Source organism: Culex quinquefasciatus, chromosome 2 (assembly GCF_015732765.1).
Source record: "Culex quinquefasciatus strain JHB chromosome 2, VPISU_Cqui_1.0_pri_paternal, whole genome shotgun sequence".
Lineage (NCBI taxonomy): Eukaryota > Metazoa > Arthropoda > Insecta > Diptera > Culicidae > Culex > Culex quinquefasciatus.
The window spans coordinates 25,943,330-25,963,259 of record NC_051862.1 but is presented as its reverse complement, the minus strand read 5'-3'; the positions used below and the strand labels follow the sequence as shown (position 1 = coordinate 25,963,259).

General features: G+C 37.6%; 1 protein-coding gene across 1 annotated transcript in view; it reads left to right on the top strand.

Moving 5' to 3' along the window:
- LOC6031709 overlaps positions 1-19,930 on the top strand; it is a 37,069-nt gene that overhangs the window by 14,882 nt on the left and 2,257 nt on the right. The window contains 9 exon segments of the mRNA XM_038253158.1: positions 2,396-3,243; positions 3,246-3,260; positions 3,263-3,515; positions 3,576-3,749; positions 6,470-6,630; positions 6,691-7,264; positions 7,266-7,618; positions 7,621-8,440; positions 8,442-8,621. Of these exon segments, the coding sequence (XP_038109086.1) occupies positions 2,400-3,243; positions 3,246-3,260; positions 3,263-3,515; positions 3,576-3,749; positions 6,470-6,630; positions 6,691-7,264; positions 7,266-7,618; positions 7,621-8,440; positions 8,442-8,621 (3,374 nt within the window). The 5' untranslated portion in view covers positions 2,396-2,399.

Below are 19,930 nucleotides of genomic sequence, written 5' to 3'. Positions count from 1 at the left end.
ACGTCATGATATCGTTTTCGTTATAGCTGACAAAAATCATGTAATAAGTTGGAAATGAAGAAATATCATCAGGATGTAGTATTAACAGTCAGTTTTAAGAGAATGCATGCAAAATATGTTTTTTCTAACAATTTTTCATCAGAATTTGAAAATTAAAATGACTTGTTGTGCTTCGAATCCCGGACACTGGTAAAAGCTGATTCGAAATCCGGACACTTTTGCTTCGAATTCCGGACACTCGTTTTGCTAATTAATCGCACAAATTTGGACTGAAATGTTAGTGAATGGCATTCTTTAGGTCTCAAATAAGCTGTTAACATCAAAACAATCGATAGTTTATATAAAAATTTGCTAGAATTTAAGGAAATCAAAACCATGAATTTCTGCTTTGCCTTCCCGGTGCTTCGGACGCCTATGAATTATTTCACGTGAAATGATTCGCATTTTTGGTAATCTTATAATTTTAATATATTTGACTGTTTTGACATTAACTACAACGTTCAAACAAACTTTAAATGAAAGTTGATGTTAGAATTCATCAAATAACACAGTTTTGACATTCATAATGCGAACTTATATCCAAATAATTGATGAAACAAGATGAGGTGTCCGGGTTTCGAAGCGTCCGGGAATTCGAATCATGTTTCGTTACGTTCTCAGCCTAGTTACCCAACAAGTACTGTAATAAAATCTTTACCTATTATCGATCAACTTATTTCGATTTTTTTTTGTTGTGAAAGAAATAGTGATAAAATTGATACTTTTTAGAGTTTATTTTTTATTCAATAACGCCAACTTTGCCGAAGATAGCCAACATTGCCTACTGAATGGATATGTCACAAATGACGTTGAATTTTTGCGAGGACTTTTTGATTGTAGCATTTTTTCAACTCTTTTTTTGTGAATCCACCTCCACCCTGAATTGGGAGTCGATTGTAGGCAGTGGAGCCACGCGGTTGCTTCGCAAGATCGATCGTGTTTTCGGTGGTCCCTTTTCAGTCCTTCCTTTATTATATGTTCGTGTGGCGTCCTGAGTTTGTTCCTTATTTTATTTTTTTTTGATTCTCTGAAATCAATATTGTATTCCAGTTTTGGTATTAACTAATCAAGCTATCCGATTTATTGAAGAGGCCACTGACTTTTATGTAGTATTTTTTTAAATGAAAGCACGCGTTATCAATAATTTATTATATTGTAAAATCCTACTAAAAAGTCCTTCCCATAGCATTACTGCTCGTTTGGCACGCGTTCGATTAAAAAACGGCTGCCTCAGATTTTCAAAAATTTCAACCGATAAAATATTGCTCATGGTCGCATCACCTACCATAATGAATCCTGACCACATACCCATCTTACTAACCCCCTAAAAACTCACGTGATACTGATAATTTGCCGGAGACGCAGCCGGGTCTCCACCATGCAAGTATCGGACTAACATTCCCATAATCTTACCAACTGATCGTGGCCGGCGCCGTGATTGATCAGCATGATAGGAACCTTTGAGGGTTGCGAAGTGGTGGAGCAAATTTTGGAGGTCCTGGTCAATAACGGAGAAGCAACTATTGGTATGCTGTGATCCACCTTTGCTGGATCCACATCCACCCTGAAGTGCTACGTCTCTTTAGAGAATCACTTTTTCAAGATACAGGTTTGGGGCGAGACCTCTACAAAGTTTTTGTAAAGTAATATTTTCAAAAATTAGGTAATCAGCCAATTTTAGAGAGAGCTTTTAGAGTTTTTTTAATCGCTCCAAGCAAAAAGACACACATTTTTTTGGACCATTAAAAAAAATAAATTAAAACGTCCTAAGTGCCAGTTATAAAAAGATCCGTTTTACTGTCGGTTGTTCTTCTGCACATCCTTTAATTGCTCTTTACTGAAAAACAGTGATAACTTAGCAGAGAAATATTCTGTAAAGTGTCTAGAAAACAAATATAATCAAACAAGAGATAATTCAAGTAAATATTTATTTCCGGGCAAAAAGAGCACGATTTCAGTCAACTTACTCAACGGTTGTTTGAAGAAGGTCAATGTTTTGAGTTGATTGATTTTCTGCGAATAGTTTCTGATTAAATAACACAGCTTGATCAATTATTGACCCAATCTTCTGGCAAGAAAGCAAAACTTTCCATTTAGATCCGATACCCTTCTGGGTATCACACACACACACTTTCCGGTATCATTTGTAGCATAATTTAATTAAGAACCACTCGCGCAAGTCTCACAACAGACTCTTATCGAGAAGCAGAGCAAACTCTCAGGCCTTGACCTTTTTTCCCCCTCTCCCCTTCGGCATTTTGCGCGGCCTTTCTCGAGCAATTTGTACCGCACCGCTATCACTCTTAATTTCCGCTCAAATATTCATCGGTCGGTTGTGTTTTTCTTCTCGTTTCAGCAAGATGTCGTCGTTGGACGCGGCCGACACGGTCTGGCTGGAGGAGCTGCTGCAGGATGTCCAGCTGGAGCACTTTTTGCCGCGGATTCGGGACGAGCTGCAGATTACGCGGTTGGCGCACTTTGACTATGTGCACGTGGACGATTTGGAGAAGATTGGGCTGGGAAAGCCCGGCATTCGTCGGTTGATGGAGGCTGTGAAGAAGCGGAAGGCGCAACAGTGGCGGAGGAACATCCTGTCTAAGTTGATTGGCGGGGGGAAGCAGCAGCCACAGAAGAAGAGTTCGGCGGTTCCGAGGGAGAACGAGGAACCTTCGGCGCTGGCGTTGACCTGTTTGATCCACGAGAAGGATGTGACGATGTCGATTAAGCTCGGGGATGGGTCGTTTGGGGTGGTGAGGAGGGGCGAGTGGATGGCACCGGGGGGTCAGATTGTTCCGGTGGCGGTGAAGATCTTGAAGGCGGACACGCTGAGTCAACCGGGGGTCATTGAGGACTTTTTCAAGGAGGTTCAAGCGATGCACACGTTGAACCACGCGAACTTGGTTCGACTGCATGGGGTTGTGCTGTCGCAGCCTATGATGATGGTTACGGAGTTGGCCGCCAACGGTTCGTTGCTGGACACTTTGAGGAAACAGTGCAAAAACACCTCGCTTCCAACCATCTGGAACTGGGCGGTGCAAGTGTCCACCGGAATGGCTTACCTCGAGAGTAAACGCTTCCTCCATCGAGATCTTGCCTGTCGAAACGTCCTGCTAGCGGCCGGGAACAAAATTAAAATCGGCGACTTTGGCCTCATGCGAGCGCTCCCGCAACAGGAAGATTGCTACGTCATGACCGAACACAAAAAGTCCCCTTCCCGTGGTGCGCCCGGAATCGCTCCGCTATCGGCAGTTTAGCCACGCGTCCGACACGTGGATGTTCGCCGTGACGCTGTGGGAGATGTTCACCTTCGGTGAGGATCCTTGGGTCGGGTTGAACGGGTCGCAGATCTTGAGGAAGATTGACCGCGAAGGCGAGCGGTTGCACCACCCGGATGCGTGCCCTCCGGATGTGTACCAGCTAATGTTGCAGTGCTGGGACAAAACGCCGGCCGAACGGCCTACCTTTGCCGCCATCAAGTAATTACATTAATCTTAATGAAAAAGTTTACATTTCACATATTCGTTTTGCAATTTTAGGGAATTCCTGTCGGGAACGTCACCGACCGTTTATCGAGCCGTCATGAACTACAACACGCCGAACCGGTTAGTGTTGGAGCAGGGTGATTCGATAGCGGTGATTGACGATCGGCCCGAGCTGCAGTTCATCAAGGGTCAGAACCAGCGCACCTTCGACATTGGGACGTTTCCGAGGTAAAGATTACGAGTTTTTGTAATTGAATAATTTTCTATGTTTCCGCAAATCGACTTTTCTTTGTATTTTTCCAATTTCAATCAAACTTTTAAGAGGCTGTATTTCAGCTACAGCCTCTATAATTCAAAGTTTCTTACAAACTTTGGAAAATCAAATCATGACCAATTTTTCGCATTTTTTTTTATGTTCTTACTTTGGGTTGACATTAAAAAAAAGTGTCCACGTGGTTTATGGATGGTCCCAAGTACTAAAAAAATCAAATTTTAAAAATGCGTTTCTTGGAAATAGATTATAAAAAAAACTATTAAAACTGACTAATTTACAGAAAAGTTTTATTCATCAATCAGAAAATATCTTTTCATATAACGATTTTCGTATATTCACATTTTATTGAAATTTAATGTTTCATGAAGATAGCTCTTTTTTGATAATATAGTAGTTTCAAAGTAAAAATATTAAATACTCCACAAATTTAACAAAATACAGATTTTTTTCCAAAATACTTAACATTTATAATCCGCAATATGGGGATTTAACTAAGTAAAATTTGTATGTCTTTTCACTTTATTGGATTTTTATTGCTAAATACTAAAACTCTCACAAAACCGTAGTTTTTTAAAAAATGCTAAAATTTTAATAGAAAGGCAGTTTTTGAAAAATATGATTTTTTGTGAAAATTTGAGTATTGTACAATGAAATATAATTAGGTGAAATTAAGTGCAAAATTTTGCTTCGTTTGATATCCATACTGCTAATTTTAAAAATTAGAGTGTTTTCGAAAAAATGCGGTAACTTGTGGAAATGCATTTAAAAAATCGCTACGTTTTATACACATATTGCGAATTAAGAAAATTTGAGTTTTTTTTCGCAAAAATACGGTATTTTTACGGCATTTTAGAATAATATTCAATAAAGCGAAAATGCATACAAAGTTTTGCTTCGTTTGAAAAATTATGAAAATTTGAGTATTTTCGAAAAAATACGGTATTTTTGAAAATTTTAAAAAATAAAAAAGTTTAAACATTGAATTTACGAGCCATGGTTTCAACATTTGAATGAACAAAGTATTAAAAAAAAAGAATTTTACACCAACCCAGTTGATTTGCATTATTAGTTTTCAAAATACCTAAGTATTGGCAAAGATTTATTTTTTTGCAAAAAAAAATTTTTTTTGCAGTGCAGTACATTGGAATTTCATAAAAATTCAAAGTAGGGTATATGACCCTTTTTTGGACCTACTTTTAATCCAGCCCAAACTTGCTGAACATGATTATAAATGCAGAAAAATGACTTCTATTTTCATTAAAATTTTAAACATAAACTTTGAAAAAAATTTGCAACGGCCTAATGTCGTTTGTGGAAAAAAATGAGTATTTATCTCTTAAACTCACTACATAATCAAAATGTTCTAAGTGAAACCATTGAAAATTTAACATGACATGGTGGGTTAAGACAATTAAAAACATATTTTTTATTTATTTTAAGGAAACTTTGTAAGTTCGTTTTCTGCTCCAAAAATCGTCCCTTCTACATTTTCTTGCTGTTAGTTCAGCTATATCTTAACTCCTTTTCTTGGAAGGAGCGTTCTAACTCTAAAAAAAAGTTTTTTTTTATTTGGCTTTTTTTCTGCTTGATTATTTTTTAAATTTCTATGTGCTGCCGTTCTACGCATAGTTGTCCCATGCTCAAAAAAGGAACCTGAGAAAAACGCGATTGAAATTTTTCGATCGATTTCTGTGTTTCTACGCATAATTGTCCCGTAGGTCCCTATTCGCCCTATATGTCCCTAATTACCCCGGTTAACATTTTATCACCCTTATTTGTAATCCTCTTGCAGGTAAACAGGTAAGCAAGATGAAATGCTTCGTAAATCTCATGATTTCGTGATAGAAAATAATTGATGGGACAATTATACGTAGAAGTTCAACGATGGGACAAACAGACTAGATGTTGTTTTCCATGATTTTCTGAACAAAGTATTAGATTTTATGTGTTTTTTTCTGAAAGTATACGTAAAACTAAGCTTAAACAGATAAAAATTCAGAATCGTTCAAAAATTACATGGGACAATTTGGCGTAGAACGGCAGTGAAGCTATGTGTGTTTTTCGCTTCGTTTAAAAAAAACAAGTTCTAATGTTTACCCTGAACAAAAAAAAGAAAAATCTAAAAAAATGACCGTTCTGTGCATTGTCCCAAAGTTTGGTTGAATTTAGTTGCCGGAGTCCCAAGTTACAAGAAAAAAATTATACACTGTAGTTTGGCAACTACATGTGACAAAACGTCCTCTGACTAAATTCCCTTTGGCCAGTTGTCGCACTTGCAGGGTGTGACACGATAGCACGATCAGATCGTATCTACATTCTCATGAAGATTGTCATCATTGCACGGGGTTTTTATGGTTTTTGTTGAATATCTCAGAAATGCAATCAAATTTTGCGGTTCTGTGAATGTCAAAAGGTGAGGGTTTGATAGCTACAAAAAATGGCGTTGTTAACTCAATTTGGCATAAAATGCACCTGTGATGAGATAGCGACACGATTCAGCCATTCAGTCAACCGATCCAAAGATATCGATTTTTGAATATTCTGAGTGCATTTTTGTATGGAAGGCTGCCAAAATTATAAGAGAATGTACAAAATTGTCGTTCTATTGGCGTAAAATGCCTTGCGATAAATCTTGCGAAAATCAAAAGAATTACTAAATTCATTCATGTTTCAGACATGCCGTGGTGGACGCCAGTAAGCACAACCGAGGCGGTTCCGGGACGATCAGCCGACCTCTGCATGATTCTTTCCGGCATACGGCCCACGGCACCCCGTTCGGCACGTCCTGGGGTAACCCGAGCACGCTAGAGATGAACGGCGAAGTGAAGCTGAGAAGTAAAATTGATACATTTTGAAGCTGTATTTAAGAAACCACTGACTTCCGATTGATTCCAGGTAAAAACAAGGACACGCTGAACGCGGATCGCCGCGGCAAATGCGTCTCTGAGCAGTACGTGAAGGAACGCAAGAGCAACGCCCACAAGCAGTTTTCGTACAACAAACTGGTCAACGAGAATCATCACAAGATGAAACTGCAGCAGCAGCAGCAGATGTTGAAGGATGGTAAGAACCGTCCGCTGCGACCTCCTCAACCGCAGAATCTCCCGCACGGTTCGGCGGAAGGAATCTTGATTGATCTGTCCTCGCCGGATGGCGATCCGGGAGCGATTGGAGCTCCGGTGACGGCTGGTGGCACTGTTGCCGGTGGCATGCAATTTACGAGTATTTTGGACGAACCGATTGAAGTGCCAACTGAGGGGGATGATCCCGACTATCAGGTGGGGTATTTGGAGCAGCAGCAGCAGCAGCAGGTGCCGACTCGGTTGCAACCTCCGCCGTATCAGATGCCTCCAAAGTACACCAATACCATGAACATCGGGGAGGTTGACGGCGAACCGGATCCGTTCGATACGAGGTCGGTGTTTCAGATGGAGACTAGCGTTGCGAGCAACGCAACGTCGGATTACGAGTGGACCTTCTAGTGTGGTGAGTGCGAGGGATTTGATGGCCTCCATCAAGAGGCAGCAAACGCTGGAAGAGATGGACGCTGCTGGCCCTTCGACGTCGATGGCGATCTATGGAAATGTTAGTAGAGGAGCTGTTTCCAAGATCAATTCAAACTACGGAAAGGTTAGCGATTTGGATGACCTGTCCAGTTCGATGATTGCCAGTATAAACAGCAGTTCGGCGGGACAGAACACTTCGGGAAGTTCTTATGGAAGCTTGAGTCAAGGCTTGAACGACTCGTTGGACGTCAATTTGAGCAATCTAACGCTGGACAACAGCGAACCTGCTCCACCGGCGAGTCTTCTGAACGTCACACCCAAAAACTCGACAAGACCTTCCTCGCGGAACTGGAAAAGGACATCTACAAGCACGAGCCAAACGCGCTGAACAACTCCCACGCCTACGCCGCCTTCAAAGCGCACACTTCCAAAGACGACACCGTGAATCACATATCCAGCCTGATGAGCTCGCTGTCCAAGTACGACAGCACAAGTGCTTTCACGCCCGACCAGGAGGTGGCCTCCGGCAAAAACTTGAACGCAAACTTGCATCAAATCTATGCCAACAACTCGGTTGAAAGTTTTCAACCGCGTAGACTCTACGAAAGCACCGCGCAGCTCTCGCCCAAGAAGCAAAACAACACCGCGCAGATGACCGTGGACACCAACAGTGTCGTAACGCAAATGTGGATGGAACGCAACACCCCATCCACGGCCAGCAGCGGCGAGTTGACCTACGGCAATCTTCCACCACCCGGTCAATCACCCCAGAAAGCGGTAGCGCACAACTACGTCGCGGTCTCAAACCGCCCCCTCTCCCGCATCCAAAACGACACCCGACTCTACAGCTCCACCCCGAACGTGGCCGCCATCAACCTCGCTGCGCAGCAGCTCCAGCAACTCCAGAATCAGCAACACCCACCCCCGCAAAACATCTACAACAGCGTGTACAACGGCAACGACGTGTACTCCACCATCGGCAGCGACATCTACGACACGGTGGCCGCCACCCCGGCCTCCTACTACGAGCGGGTTCCCGCGCCCGGAGGCCTGCAAATCTACAACAACGTCCAACCTGTCCTGTACGACGAAGTCAGTGACGACCTGTTGAGGCCAACGCGGCCAGCGCCGACGGCCCCGCTCGTCGCAGCAGATCCAGCGCCGGTTGGATCGCCTCGCCCAGCAGGATCAACAGGTGGCCGCGCTGATGGGCGAACTGGGGGAGGAGGCTAGCGAGGCGGAAGCGCGCGATTCGCTGACGGCGGTCAACTGGGACCACACGCTGGCCGTGAGGCACTTTAAGATTGAGCGGTTGTGTCGGTGAGTAGAGTTGGTTGGTTGAAATGTTTTTTTTTGAAATCGGAGTTAAATTTTGTTAAGTTATTTGACAAAAATATTTTGACAAAGCACCATATTTTTCCCAAAATACCTATTTAAAAAAAAATCTGGAAAAATTTTGTATGCTTTTTTTTTTGAATCACATTGCAAGTTATAAAAGTTTGAGTATTTTCGAAAAATATGGCCATTTTTGAAAATTTTAGTTTTTTAAAAAATACCTGAATACTTTGACGCATTTTATGCATTTCATTCACAAATTCGATTCTTTTTATTCTATATTGCGAATTATGTAAAATTGTATAATCTCAAAACATCCTATATTTTGAGTATTTATACTTTTTATTTTACTACATTATCAACGATAGATTATCGTTGTCGTTAGACGCTAATATTATCGATAAATAACCTTTGCAATGAAGCATATAACTGGAAACACGTAGGGGAGCGGGGGGTAAGACGGCCACCCTAAGGGAGAAGTCTCATAAAATTTACACAACAGATTATTTTGATCTCAAATTACGTACATATTCTTCTACCAGTAGTTAATTATAGAAATGACAAAAATTAGTTGGTCTAAAAAACAATTTTCAATACTTTTCAGCAATAAAAAAAAAAAAATCGTATATATATTAAATACGCGGGGTAAGACGGCCACCCATGTGGGGTAAGACGGTCAGTGCTAAAAATTAACTTGATAACTTTGCTAAATCCACCCAAATACCTACATGGTTGGTTGAACAGACTTCTCTGAACATCATAACTATTTTTATTGAAAAAAACTTCAAATGTGAAGAAAAATGCTATTTAAAAAATCATATTTTGGCTCAGTGAGTTTCATATCATTCCGACCACATTTTATGATAAACTTTGAATTTTACTTCAAAACAAGCACAATTTGATGCAAAATAATTAGTTTGTGTATTTCGATTAGGAAAAGTAAATCAAAACTATGTAAACAATATTAAATTAGCCATTTTTATGAAAAGTTTGATAAGATTTCATACTATTCAATGAGTTTTGCTATATCACAGTGAAGAATGTTGTGTTAACTATGTTGATTAAAAATTGATAGTTTTATTGAAAATGCTTTTCCTTATTTACAAACATGTCCGAATAGTCAAAAAACCGTCAAAAATATAACCTATATTAAATCAAATTTTCAAATTACGGTTGGCCGTCTTGCCCCAAATAAATTATTTTTTAAACATTTTTGGTGGTTTTGACAATTTCTATATGACAGACTTGGTTTTTCAGTCTCGTAAATATTTTTAACGGAAAGCTCGTCCAATTTCCCATAAGTTTGCCTTTGACAGCATTTCAATTGAATGTAAGGGCTTACAGATATAAGCTTAATTACATTGCTTATAACTGAAAATAGAATATTTTTTTCAGTGTGGTAGAAACCAGGATAGTAAATTTGATTACGTAAATTTAAAAACGATATAAATCAAAAAGCTGTCAAAGGCAAACTTATGGGAAATTGGACGAGCTTTCCGGTAAAAATATTTACGAAACTGAAAAACCAAGTCTGTCATATAGAAAATGCCAAAAACTACCAAAAATCCCGTTTTTTACATTTTTATTTTTAAAACCGCTGTATCTTCCCAAGGATTGGACATAGGACAATGGTCAGTATGGAGACTTTTATGTAAAATTATCTGGGGAATCGATTCTCACTACCGGGTTTTTTTTTTAATTTTGACGTTAAGACAACTTAAAAAAAAAACAGTTTTAGTAAATGATTTTTGTATTTTTTTAGGAGATACAAACCATCCTGCATTTTTCGTCAGTCTTTTGGTAACATCTTAGGGTATTTCCTCAAAAATTTTGAGCGAAAAAAAATCGTGGTGATGTTCAAATTTAACTTTTAAACTTAAAAATTGAAAAATGACATAAAAGTGGCGTGTATTTTTGTATCAGTGTATTTTTATCAGAAAGCCCGTCCAATTTCCTACAAGTTTGTCTTTGACCACTTTTTGATACGATGCAACGGCTTCGAGATACAGTAATTTTTAAATTGCAAAATACTAAAATATTTAAATACCTTACGCCCTTCTCAAATGTTGTTCTCGAGTACTATTGGCTCCATATGCACAAAAATGGCTTATATAGGCCTAGGATAACATGTCTACAAAGTTTCATTGAAATCGGAGAGGGTCGGGTACAAAAGTATCAGAAAAATTCCTGATTTGAGCTGGAATTGCTCTAGTTCTGTAAAAAGAACTTTTTATAAAAAAACCAGGAATTTATGACTGTTGGCATGCTTCTATATTTTATAATTTAAAAATAATCCGTTACTAAAAATCTCAACACAAACTAAAACAAATCAAAACATGCTGTAATTATATTGATTTTTTTCCTAATTAAAATTTTGCAAAAAATGCATTTCCAAAATTGAAAATTGATCAAAACAACGTTTCATAAACACCTTTTAACCTCTATTTTATCCACACTCAATTAAAACTCTCATCGTGCAGCGCCATCTTCAGCGCGGGGCCATCATCGCTGTAAAAGCTCCGCTTTAATATCATGGCATCAACCAGAAGAGGGCTCTTCTTCTCCTTCTCACACAAAGCTATGAGAGGGAGACCTCATCGAGAAATTGGGTTAAAAAATCTCAATTTCGTGGCAGTTTACATAAAACTCACACCTTACAGCTTGACGGCGGCGCGTCTTTAGTTTGATGAGTGTGATTTATTATTTTTACAACGAATGCTGTAAAGAGTTGGGGAAGGTCCAAAAGAAGTCCAATCAAAACATGAACTGTGGCAGTTAGAGGGTGACGAGCAGGAATTCCCGGGAAAATTCCCGAAATCGAGCATTTTGACCTCTCGATTCCCGGAAATTCAGTCGAGACTCCCGGGAAATCTTATACTTATAAATATCAAAGCAAAATTATATAAACTTATCAGAATATTATTTAAAAAACTCTAAATTGATTATAACATTGGAAGTTCAATGGTCGATGTCCAAATTAGAATAAACCAATCCCAAGTAACATTTTTTTTTTCAGGAGTTCTACAAGAGCTCTTCAAGATAGCTACAGCATAGCAGTTTGGACCGCGGTAGGATAAAATTCTCTTCAAAACTTCTTCAGGAGTTTGGAAGAGTACTTAAAGAGAGTTTTATCCTCCCGCGGTTCAAATTGCTATGCTGTAGCTATCTTGAAGAGCTCTTGTAGAACTCCTGGAAAAAAATGTTACTTGGGAATGCTTCTCTGATCTTCTTATTCAACAAATTTTTACTTGTCAAAATACCAATAACTATAATTGAGAGAAGCCAAAAAAATTGTACCTCAAAATTTATCTTGAAGCATACTTACGAGTTGCACCCCAGAAATGAATTCAAAAGTTTTTTTTTTTATTTTTTTTTATTATTTCTCTCGAGCATTGCAATCCTCATAATCTTTTTTTTAATTCCCTAGGGTAATTTCAATGTATCAAGGTAATTTCCTTTTTTGAGGTTAATAAGACATTTTGTGTATCACGTCAACCTCAATATTCAATTATATTTTGGAAAAAACACTCTGTAAATTTTTGTAAAGTTAAGGTCCACCAATTGTGAACATTCGGATTTTCCTGATAACTGTAAATATTTTTTCAATGAATATTTACAGTTGACCTTAAAAAGGAAAAAAAAGTTTAAATTGTTGTTTGAGTCGTTGTTTATCATATTGGAAAAATATCCCGATACTGGGAAATTATATATAAGCTATTTTTTTTACTTTACATAAATTTAATAAGAAGTTCATGCAACAAGCTTGTGAATTTTTTGAAAAATCACTCAGTGCGAATAAAGATTTGTTAACACTTCAACTACAGTTTGTAATCCCAAAAAGCACAAGAAACGGTCTTGTATTTGCTGATTCAGAATTAAAAATCAAAAGGTAGATAAACAGGATACTGAAGTTAACGTTTCATAGAATAAATATGAATTAAATGTCACTTAATTGATTGAAAATAAACAATATTATAACATTTCCTTTGAAATTATTGCCACTAGAGGGTGACGATTCTCGAGATTTTCAATTTCCCGGGAATCGAGAGTTGAATTTGGCAATTTCCCGAGAATTCCCGGGACCCGGGAGTTTTTTTAACTATGCCAATACTGCCGTTCTACGCATAATTGTCCCATGTTCAAAAAAGTGCAACTGAGCTAAACGCGATTGAAATTTTTCGACCGATTTCTGTGTTTCTACGCATAATTGTCCCGTGGGTTCCTATTCGCCCTATGTGTCCCTAATCGCCCCAGTTAGCAGTTTATCACCCTTAATTGTGATTCTGTAGCTATACAACAGATAAACAAGACATAATGGTTAGTAAAACTAATGATTCCGTGTAAGAAAATACTTGGTGGGACAATTATGCGTAGAAGTTTAACGATGGGACAAACAGACTTGGTGTTGTTTTTGATGAGTTTCCGAACAAAGTACCAGATTTTATGTTTTTTCTTAAAGTACACATCAAACTAAACTTAAAAATGTAATAAAGTCAAAATCGTCCAAAACTGACATGGGACAATTATGCGTAGAACGGCAGAATAGTGCCAATCATTTATAAAGAAAAGTAATCAATGTGTTTCTTTTCAATGAATTTAGATACAATTAATTTATACTTATTCAATAAAACGTTAATTACTAGCCTCGTTATTTTCGGGAACTGTCTACCTTTAATTTTTTTTCTGATTCTGCAAATACAAGATCGCTTCTTGATTTTTTTTTGAACTCATAATTGTAGTTTAAAATGTTTACGAATCTTAATTCGTACTAAGTGATTTTTCAAAAGTTGCACAAACTTGGTTATAGATTTTTGTGATGTAAAAAAAAGCTAATATATAATTTCCCAGTATCGGGATTTTTGCAATATGATAAATATCGACTCAATACAACAATTTAAAATTGTTTGTTTTTTCTTTTTAATGTCAACAGTAAATATTAATTGACGAAATAGTTACTAGGAAAATCCGAATGTTCAAATGTGGCGGATCTTAACTTTATAAAGATTGCCAGAGTTTTTTTAAAATAAAAATGAGGTTGATGCGAAACACAAAACAACTTATTGACATCGAAAAAGAAAAAAAAACCTTAGCATTACCAAAAAAACTAGATTAAGAGGATTGCTATGCTCGAGAGAGGATATGTAAATTATACTTATATTGAAAAGTCTGCTAAGTATGCTTAAGTTAAAATTTAAACTTTCTGAATAAGAAGATTAGAGATGCATTGGTTTATTCAAACTTGAACACCTAATATTAAATTTAACATCCAATGACAAAAACAATTTCGAATAAGTTGATTAGCTGATTAGTTTATATAATTTTGCTTCGATATTCATAAGCTTAAAATTTCCCGGGAGTCTCGAACAAATTTCCCGGGAATCGAGAGGTCCAAAAATGCTCGATTTCCCGGGAAATTTTTCCCGGGAATTCTCGCTCATCACCCTCTAATTGCCACTATTGGCTTAGAAAAAAATCTCCCGGGTCCGGGAATTCCTGGAAATGACCAAATTCAACTCTCGATTCCCGGAAATTGCAAAAAATTGGCAGTTAATGGTTGGTGGTTTGAAATCTGGAAAATTATTTGCGCGCTTAACCTAAAAACACTCAGATTTCGTCGCAAACACTACTAAAATTTACTAAAATTTCCTTCTGAATTCAATAATTCATTACATTTATTCAGATTGAGTAAAATTTACTCAAATAGGCTCAACATGCTTTTTAATTTTTTTTTCAATGAAAATAGACAAAAATCATCATTCCCGATTCCATTCACAACAAACTTTTCCCAAAATCAAGCCCCCTCAAAGTCCACCGACTTGGGGTCTGTGGCCGTTTTGGCGGCGTCTTCAGGGTGTGCCTGGTGTTGCTTTTGCGTGTCTCCGGTGCCAAGTGCCGCGGGTAAGCTAACAAATCGCTCGCGAACAAACGCGAGTTTTTTTGTTGTTACTTCTTGCCTCGCGATCTTGAGGGTTGTTGCCATAATGATCGTTATGGATCACGCGCGCTCGCACCAGACGAGTTTGATCGTTTTGTTGCCGCTTTATGGCAGACTTTCATCCAAGCACGCGGTACCACACCCTCTTCTCCCCTATTGTGGTGCACTGTGAAAAATTAGCACATTAACATTAGAGGTGTTTTGATTTGAAACTCGTTATGATTTATTGGCTTGCAAATAAAGTAATTTGAATTTTCAACAGTTTATATAACAGAAGTATAGATTTTTTTAAATATTAAAGTATAATTTGTATTTTTTACTGTTCAAACAAAAGGGGCAATAATCGGCCTGGGAGAAAGGTCCAATTTGTGTTTTTAAGTTTAATTACAATGCCGATGAAAAAGCGTAGTGTGAGGTGTCGGGGCGGATTTTATGCAATAATGCTTTCGGTGGGCTCGGTGTCTATTATGTATCGAGGAAAGAAGAAGAAAACGGCGCGCGATGTATCAATCAAAAATGCCACACACCACACACAGACAGACACGGCAAGGTTGTAACAAATTAGTGACGGCAAGTCCGACAGACCGACAGTGATTTTGATTGGAGCGGCTGATTTGTGAACATGGCGTTTTGAGAGGGAGGAGAGAAAGAAAAAAAAAAAACATTAATTAGTGCATTTTTATCACCGTAACATTGGTGAATGCTAATTTAATTAGTGTGCACAAACGAAACATAAACAGCTTTGGGCGATAAATTTCTGTATCGTTTTAGGCTCATCTGTTGCGTGGACTCGTAGAGCCAATCAGTAGTCAAAATAATGGCTAGTTGTTTAATAAATCAGTGATTACATATTGGTGCTCTCGCATTAAATCGAAATGAGCTATCTCAACTCCCGTCGCACTTTTTCTCTCCGAATTTTCTAGCAAACTAAATGAGGTATTTCTTGATCAGTGTGTAATCCAATTTTGTTGTTTGTTCATCTATCTTGCTTTGATCTGTCGGTGAGGAACACGTTTTTTATCTATGTAATGATGAAAAAGAAATCAAAAATATCTTTTACTCGTACTTTTTAAAGTAAAAATTAAAAAGTTACGGATTTTTTTGAGAAAAAAGTACTGTTCAATTACCGCATTGTTTATGGTTTTTCAGTGACGTTTAACCTCGCGGTCAACACAACATGTCATTGCACTCAGAATTGGAGTAGATAAGTTTGTGAAGCCATCACTTCGGTAGTAATAGATAAGTTGCTGTAAAAAAAACGTTTTTTCCTGAAAAAGAATAATTGAAATTCGAAAACTACAGAGCAGTTCCAGCTCAAATCAGGATTTTTTTTGGCACTTTTGCACCCGTCACTTTCCAATTTCAAAAACTTTGTAGACATGTTATCCTGGGCTGGGCCTATGTAAACCATTTTTGTATATATGGAGCCAATTGTACTCGAGAATGACATCATTTGAGAAGGGCGTAGATTTTGTAAATATGTTTGTATTTTGTAATTTAAAAAATACTGTAACGCAAAGCCATTGCATCGCATCAAAAAGTGGTCAAAGTCAAACGCCACTTTTATGAGATTTTTCAATCTTTAAGCTTAAAAGCTAAATTTTAAGGTAATGCCACGATTTTTTCGTTTTGCATTTTTGAGGAAATAGCCTTAAGATGTTACAAAAAGACTCATCATTTACTAAAACTGTGGTCTAAACGTCAAATTTTGGAATTGCTCTAAAAACTGACAACATAGCAAGTTTCAAAATATGATGTTTAGAATTTACAGTTAAAGCTGGTGCACTTTTGTTATTCAGTTTTTCTAGTTTTTTTTTTAAATTTATCGTAATTTAGGATTACGTAATCCTGAAATAAATCTATTATTGAAATTTGTTGTTACAATTGTGTAATTCTGAATTACAAAATGTGTATTTATAATATGTGATTACATTTCTAAATAATTATTACTCTTTCATACTTCTTCGTAACACTCGATTAACTAAATAATTTTAAGAGAAATGATGTTTAACAATTTGATTGTTTTGTTTTTATTTTTTTCACACAAATTACAAAGAATAATTCCTGTTTAATTTTATTTTGTGATGCTGTTTTTTTTTATTTTACGCACGCATACAAGCACTAAACTAATACAGTTTTGGAAATCATGTTTGGAACAGGACTTCTTCTATTTGCAAAAGTAGGAGATATTTTTTTCTGTAAAATGCGCCAAGGAATAATTTATTCTTTTTTCAACAAAGGTGACTCATTCTCTGACCCCTCAATAACTGAAATCGACAATGGGTTTAAAATTCCATTAACGTATTTTTAAGTTGTATTTTTTTTAAATTCTGAAAACTGTTTTTTTGCAATTCCGTCGTGAAACTTCATACTTTTCCTGTCATTCTTGAACGACGAAATAGCCTACTTTTCTGTACCAAAAATAACAGAATCGAATAGCAACACTTTTCAAAATAAATGCTGAAAAGTTCTACTTTTCAGCATTCAAATGGGTGTTGAAAAGTTGAACTTTTCAGCACTTGTTTCGAAAAGTAACACTTTTCAACATTTTTTGATTTATTGACAAAATACATGAAAATTTAACATAAAATTTCACTCAGTGTGTGTTTTTGGAATTGCAAAAATGTTGTATGGAACTCGTTGCAAAACTTGATTTTTCAGCACTCTTCGTATTTATCCAACTCGGTGAACCTCGTTGGATAAATGTACAACTCGTGCTGAAAAATCCTTTTTGCTACTTGTTGCATAAACTACTATTTTGTGTAAACTTTCAATCAAAAAAACTTTTTTTAAGTCATATGCAAATCTTGTTAACCTTCCTAAGGTGTTAGGGTCTATATGACCCAGACGGCTTATAAAATGTGCTGTAACTTTTATTCATTCCAACTTACAGACTTTAAACTTTCTGACTTTTCCTAACTTTGTAAACTAAACATTTTGCAACCGGAAGCAACCTCCAGCGCCACCTAGAAAGGGCGCTACAAAAAAACTTACGTTAAAAGTGTTAAGGGGTCTAAATGACCCCGGAATTGAAAATGCTGGCAAAAATCCATTTTGCAACCGATTTTTGTTCTTTTGGACGCAAATGAAAGGTATGGATGCCTAAAAAGGCACCTGTGTTATACGGACCCGATTTGGCCACTTTGGTTCCTGGGAATCGATTCCAAAGGAACAAATTTTCCGGCAAACCGACTCTCCGGAGATTTATTAGATTTAGCTATGGATTAATGCATAATAAACTATATATGGGTCATTCCAGGTCAACTGAGTACACTTTTGGACTCGACCTTCACCGATTTGGACCAAACTTGAGGAACGTTTATCTTTCGATAGTTAACAGAAATCCCAAGTTTGGTGCTGATTGGACCATCCCTCTATTTTTGGCACCGCCCTCTTTTTTGGCGATTTTCTAAAAAACTTTTTTTTCTTTTAATCATAACTTTGCAACTATTTGAGCAAAAGACTTTCTACAGGTTGCATTTTATAGAAAATTGTCCAAAGAATTCGATAAAAATAAAATTTTAACCCTTAAATGCTCACTTATATTATATTTTAACGTTTTAAGTATAAAAACTCAGTTTTGACCAATTGATTATATTTTTATTTTTTTTATTTTATCGCCATCGTGTTCCCCGGACAATTTTACATAATAATCAATATTGACTTCAAACTAAAATGAACTATTGGCGAGATACAGCGATTTTACTGAAAAAAGTTTGATTTTGCACTGCACTCTGTCCTATGAATTCAAATCCGAAATAAGCTTCTCACATATAAAAACCGAATTATGCGAGATTCATTCCTTTTGTTGAAAAGTACACCATGAACTTCCGAGTGCTGCGCAAAATCAAACTTTTTTCAGTAAAATCGCTGTATCTCGTCAATAGTTCATTTTAGTTTAAAGTCTACATTGATTATTATGTAAAATTGTCCGGGAAACACGATGGTGATAAAATAAAACAAATAAAAATATAAGCAATTGGTCAAAACTGAATTTTTATACTTAAAACGATAAAATATAATATAAGTGGGCATTTAAGGGTTAAAATTTTATTTTATCGAATTCCTTGACAATTTTCTGTAAAATGCAACCTGTAGAAAGTCTTTGCTCAAATAGTTGCAAAGTTATGATTAAAAGAAAAAAGTTTTTAGAAAATCGCCAAAAGAGGGCGGTGCCAAAATAGAGGGATGGTCCAATCAGCACCAAACTTGGGATTTCTGTTAACTATCGATAGATAAACGTTCCCTCCAAGTTTGGTCCAAATCGGTGAAGGTCGAGTCCAAAAGTGTACTCAGTTGACCTGGAATGACCCATATAATATCTAAAAATACGAGTCATACGCTCCAGAACAGATTGCATGCCATTTGGATCATATCTGGCCACTTTGGAACCGGTTCCGGATACCCTGGAAGTGGCCAAATGGCTATTTTGGTAAAAGCCTATCGTGCGAGATATCAAACTTCATGGAATTACACGCCATGCACACTAGAACCAAAAAACGAAACTATTGGCACTACGCCCCTCGGGGCATGGCCTTCCTCTAACGTGGGATTTCTGCTCCAGCGCCTCTGACGAGACAGGAGAAACCGGGACCGACGTTTTACTTCACCATCCGATAGAAGCTCAGTGGATAAGGCGGGAATCGAACCCGCGTCTCATAGCATCATCGGGATCGGCAGCCGAAGCCGCTACCCCTGCGCCACGAGACCCACTAGAACACTAGAACCAGCAAAAAAGCCAATTGGACCATATCTGGCCACTCCGGAACCGGTTCCGGATACCCTGGAAGTGGCCAAATGGCTAATTTGGTAAAAAAACCTAACGTTCGGCATATCAAACTTCATGGAATTACAAGCCATGTACACTGGAACCAGCATAAAGCCAATTGGACCATGTCTGGCCACTCCGGAACCGGTTCCGGATACCCTGGAAGTGGCCAGATTGCTATTTTGATAAAAGCCTAACGTTCGGCATATCAAACTTCATGGAATTACAAGCCATGCACGCTGGAACTAGTAAAAAAGCCAACTGGACCATATCTGACCACTCCGGAACCGATTCCGGATACCCTGGAAGTGGCAAAATGGCTAATTTGGTAAAAGCCCAACGTTCGGCATATCAAACTTCATGGAATTACAAGCCATGCACTGCACGCTGGAACTAGTAAAAAGCCAGCTAGACCATATCTGGCCACCGGAACCGGTTCCGGATACCCTGGATGTGGCCAGATTGCTATTTAGGTAAAAGCTCAACGTGCGGCACATCAAACTTCATGGAATTACAGGAGGCCAACAATTTTTCCTCTATTTTTTTAAGATAAAAATCATTTACAATTAACTGTAAACTATTTAATATAAC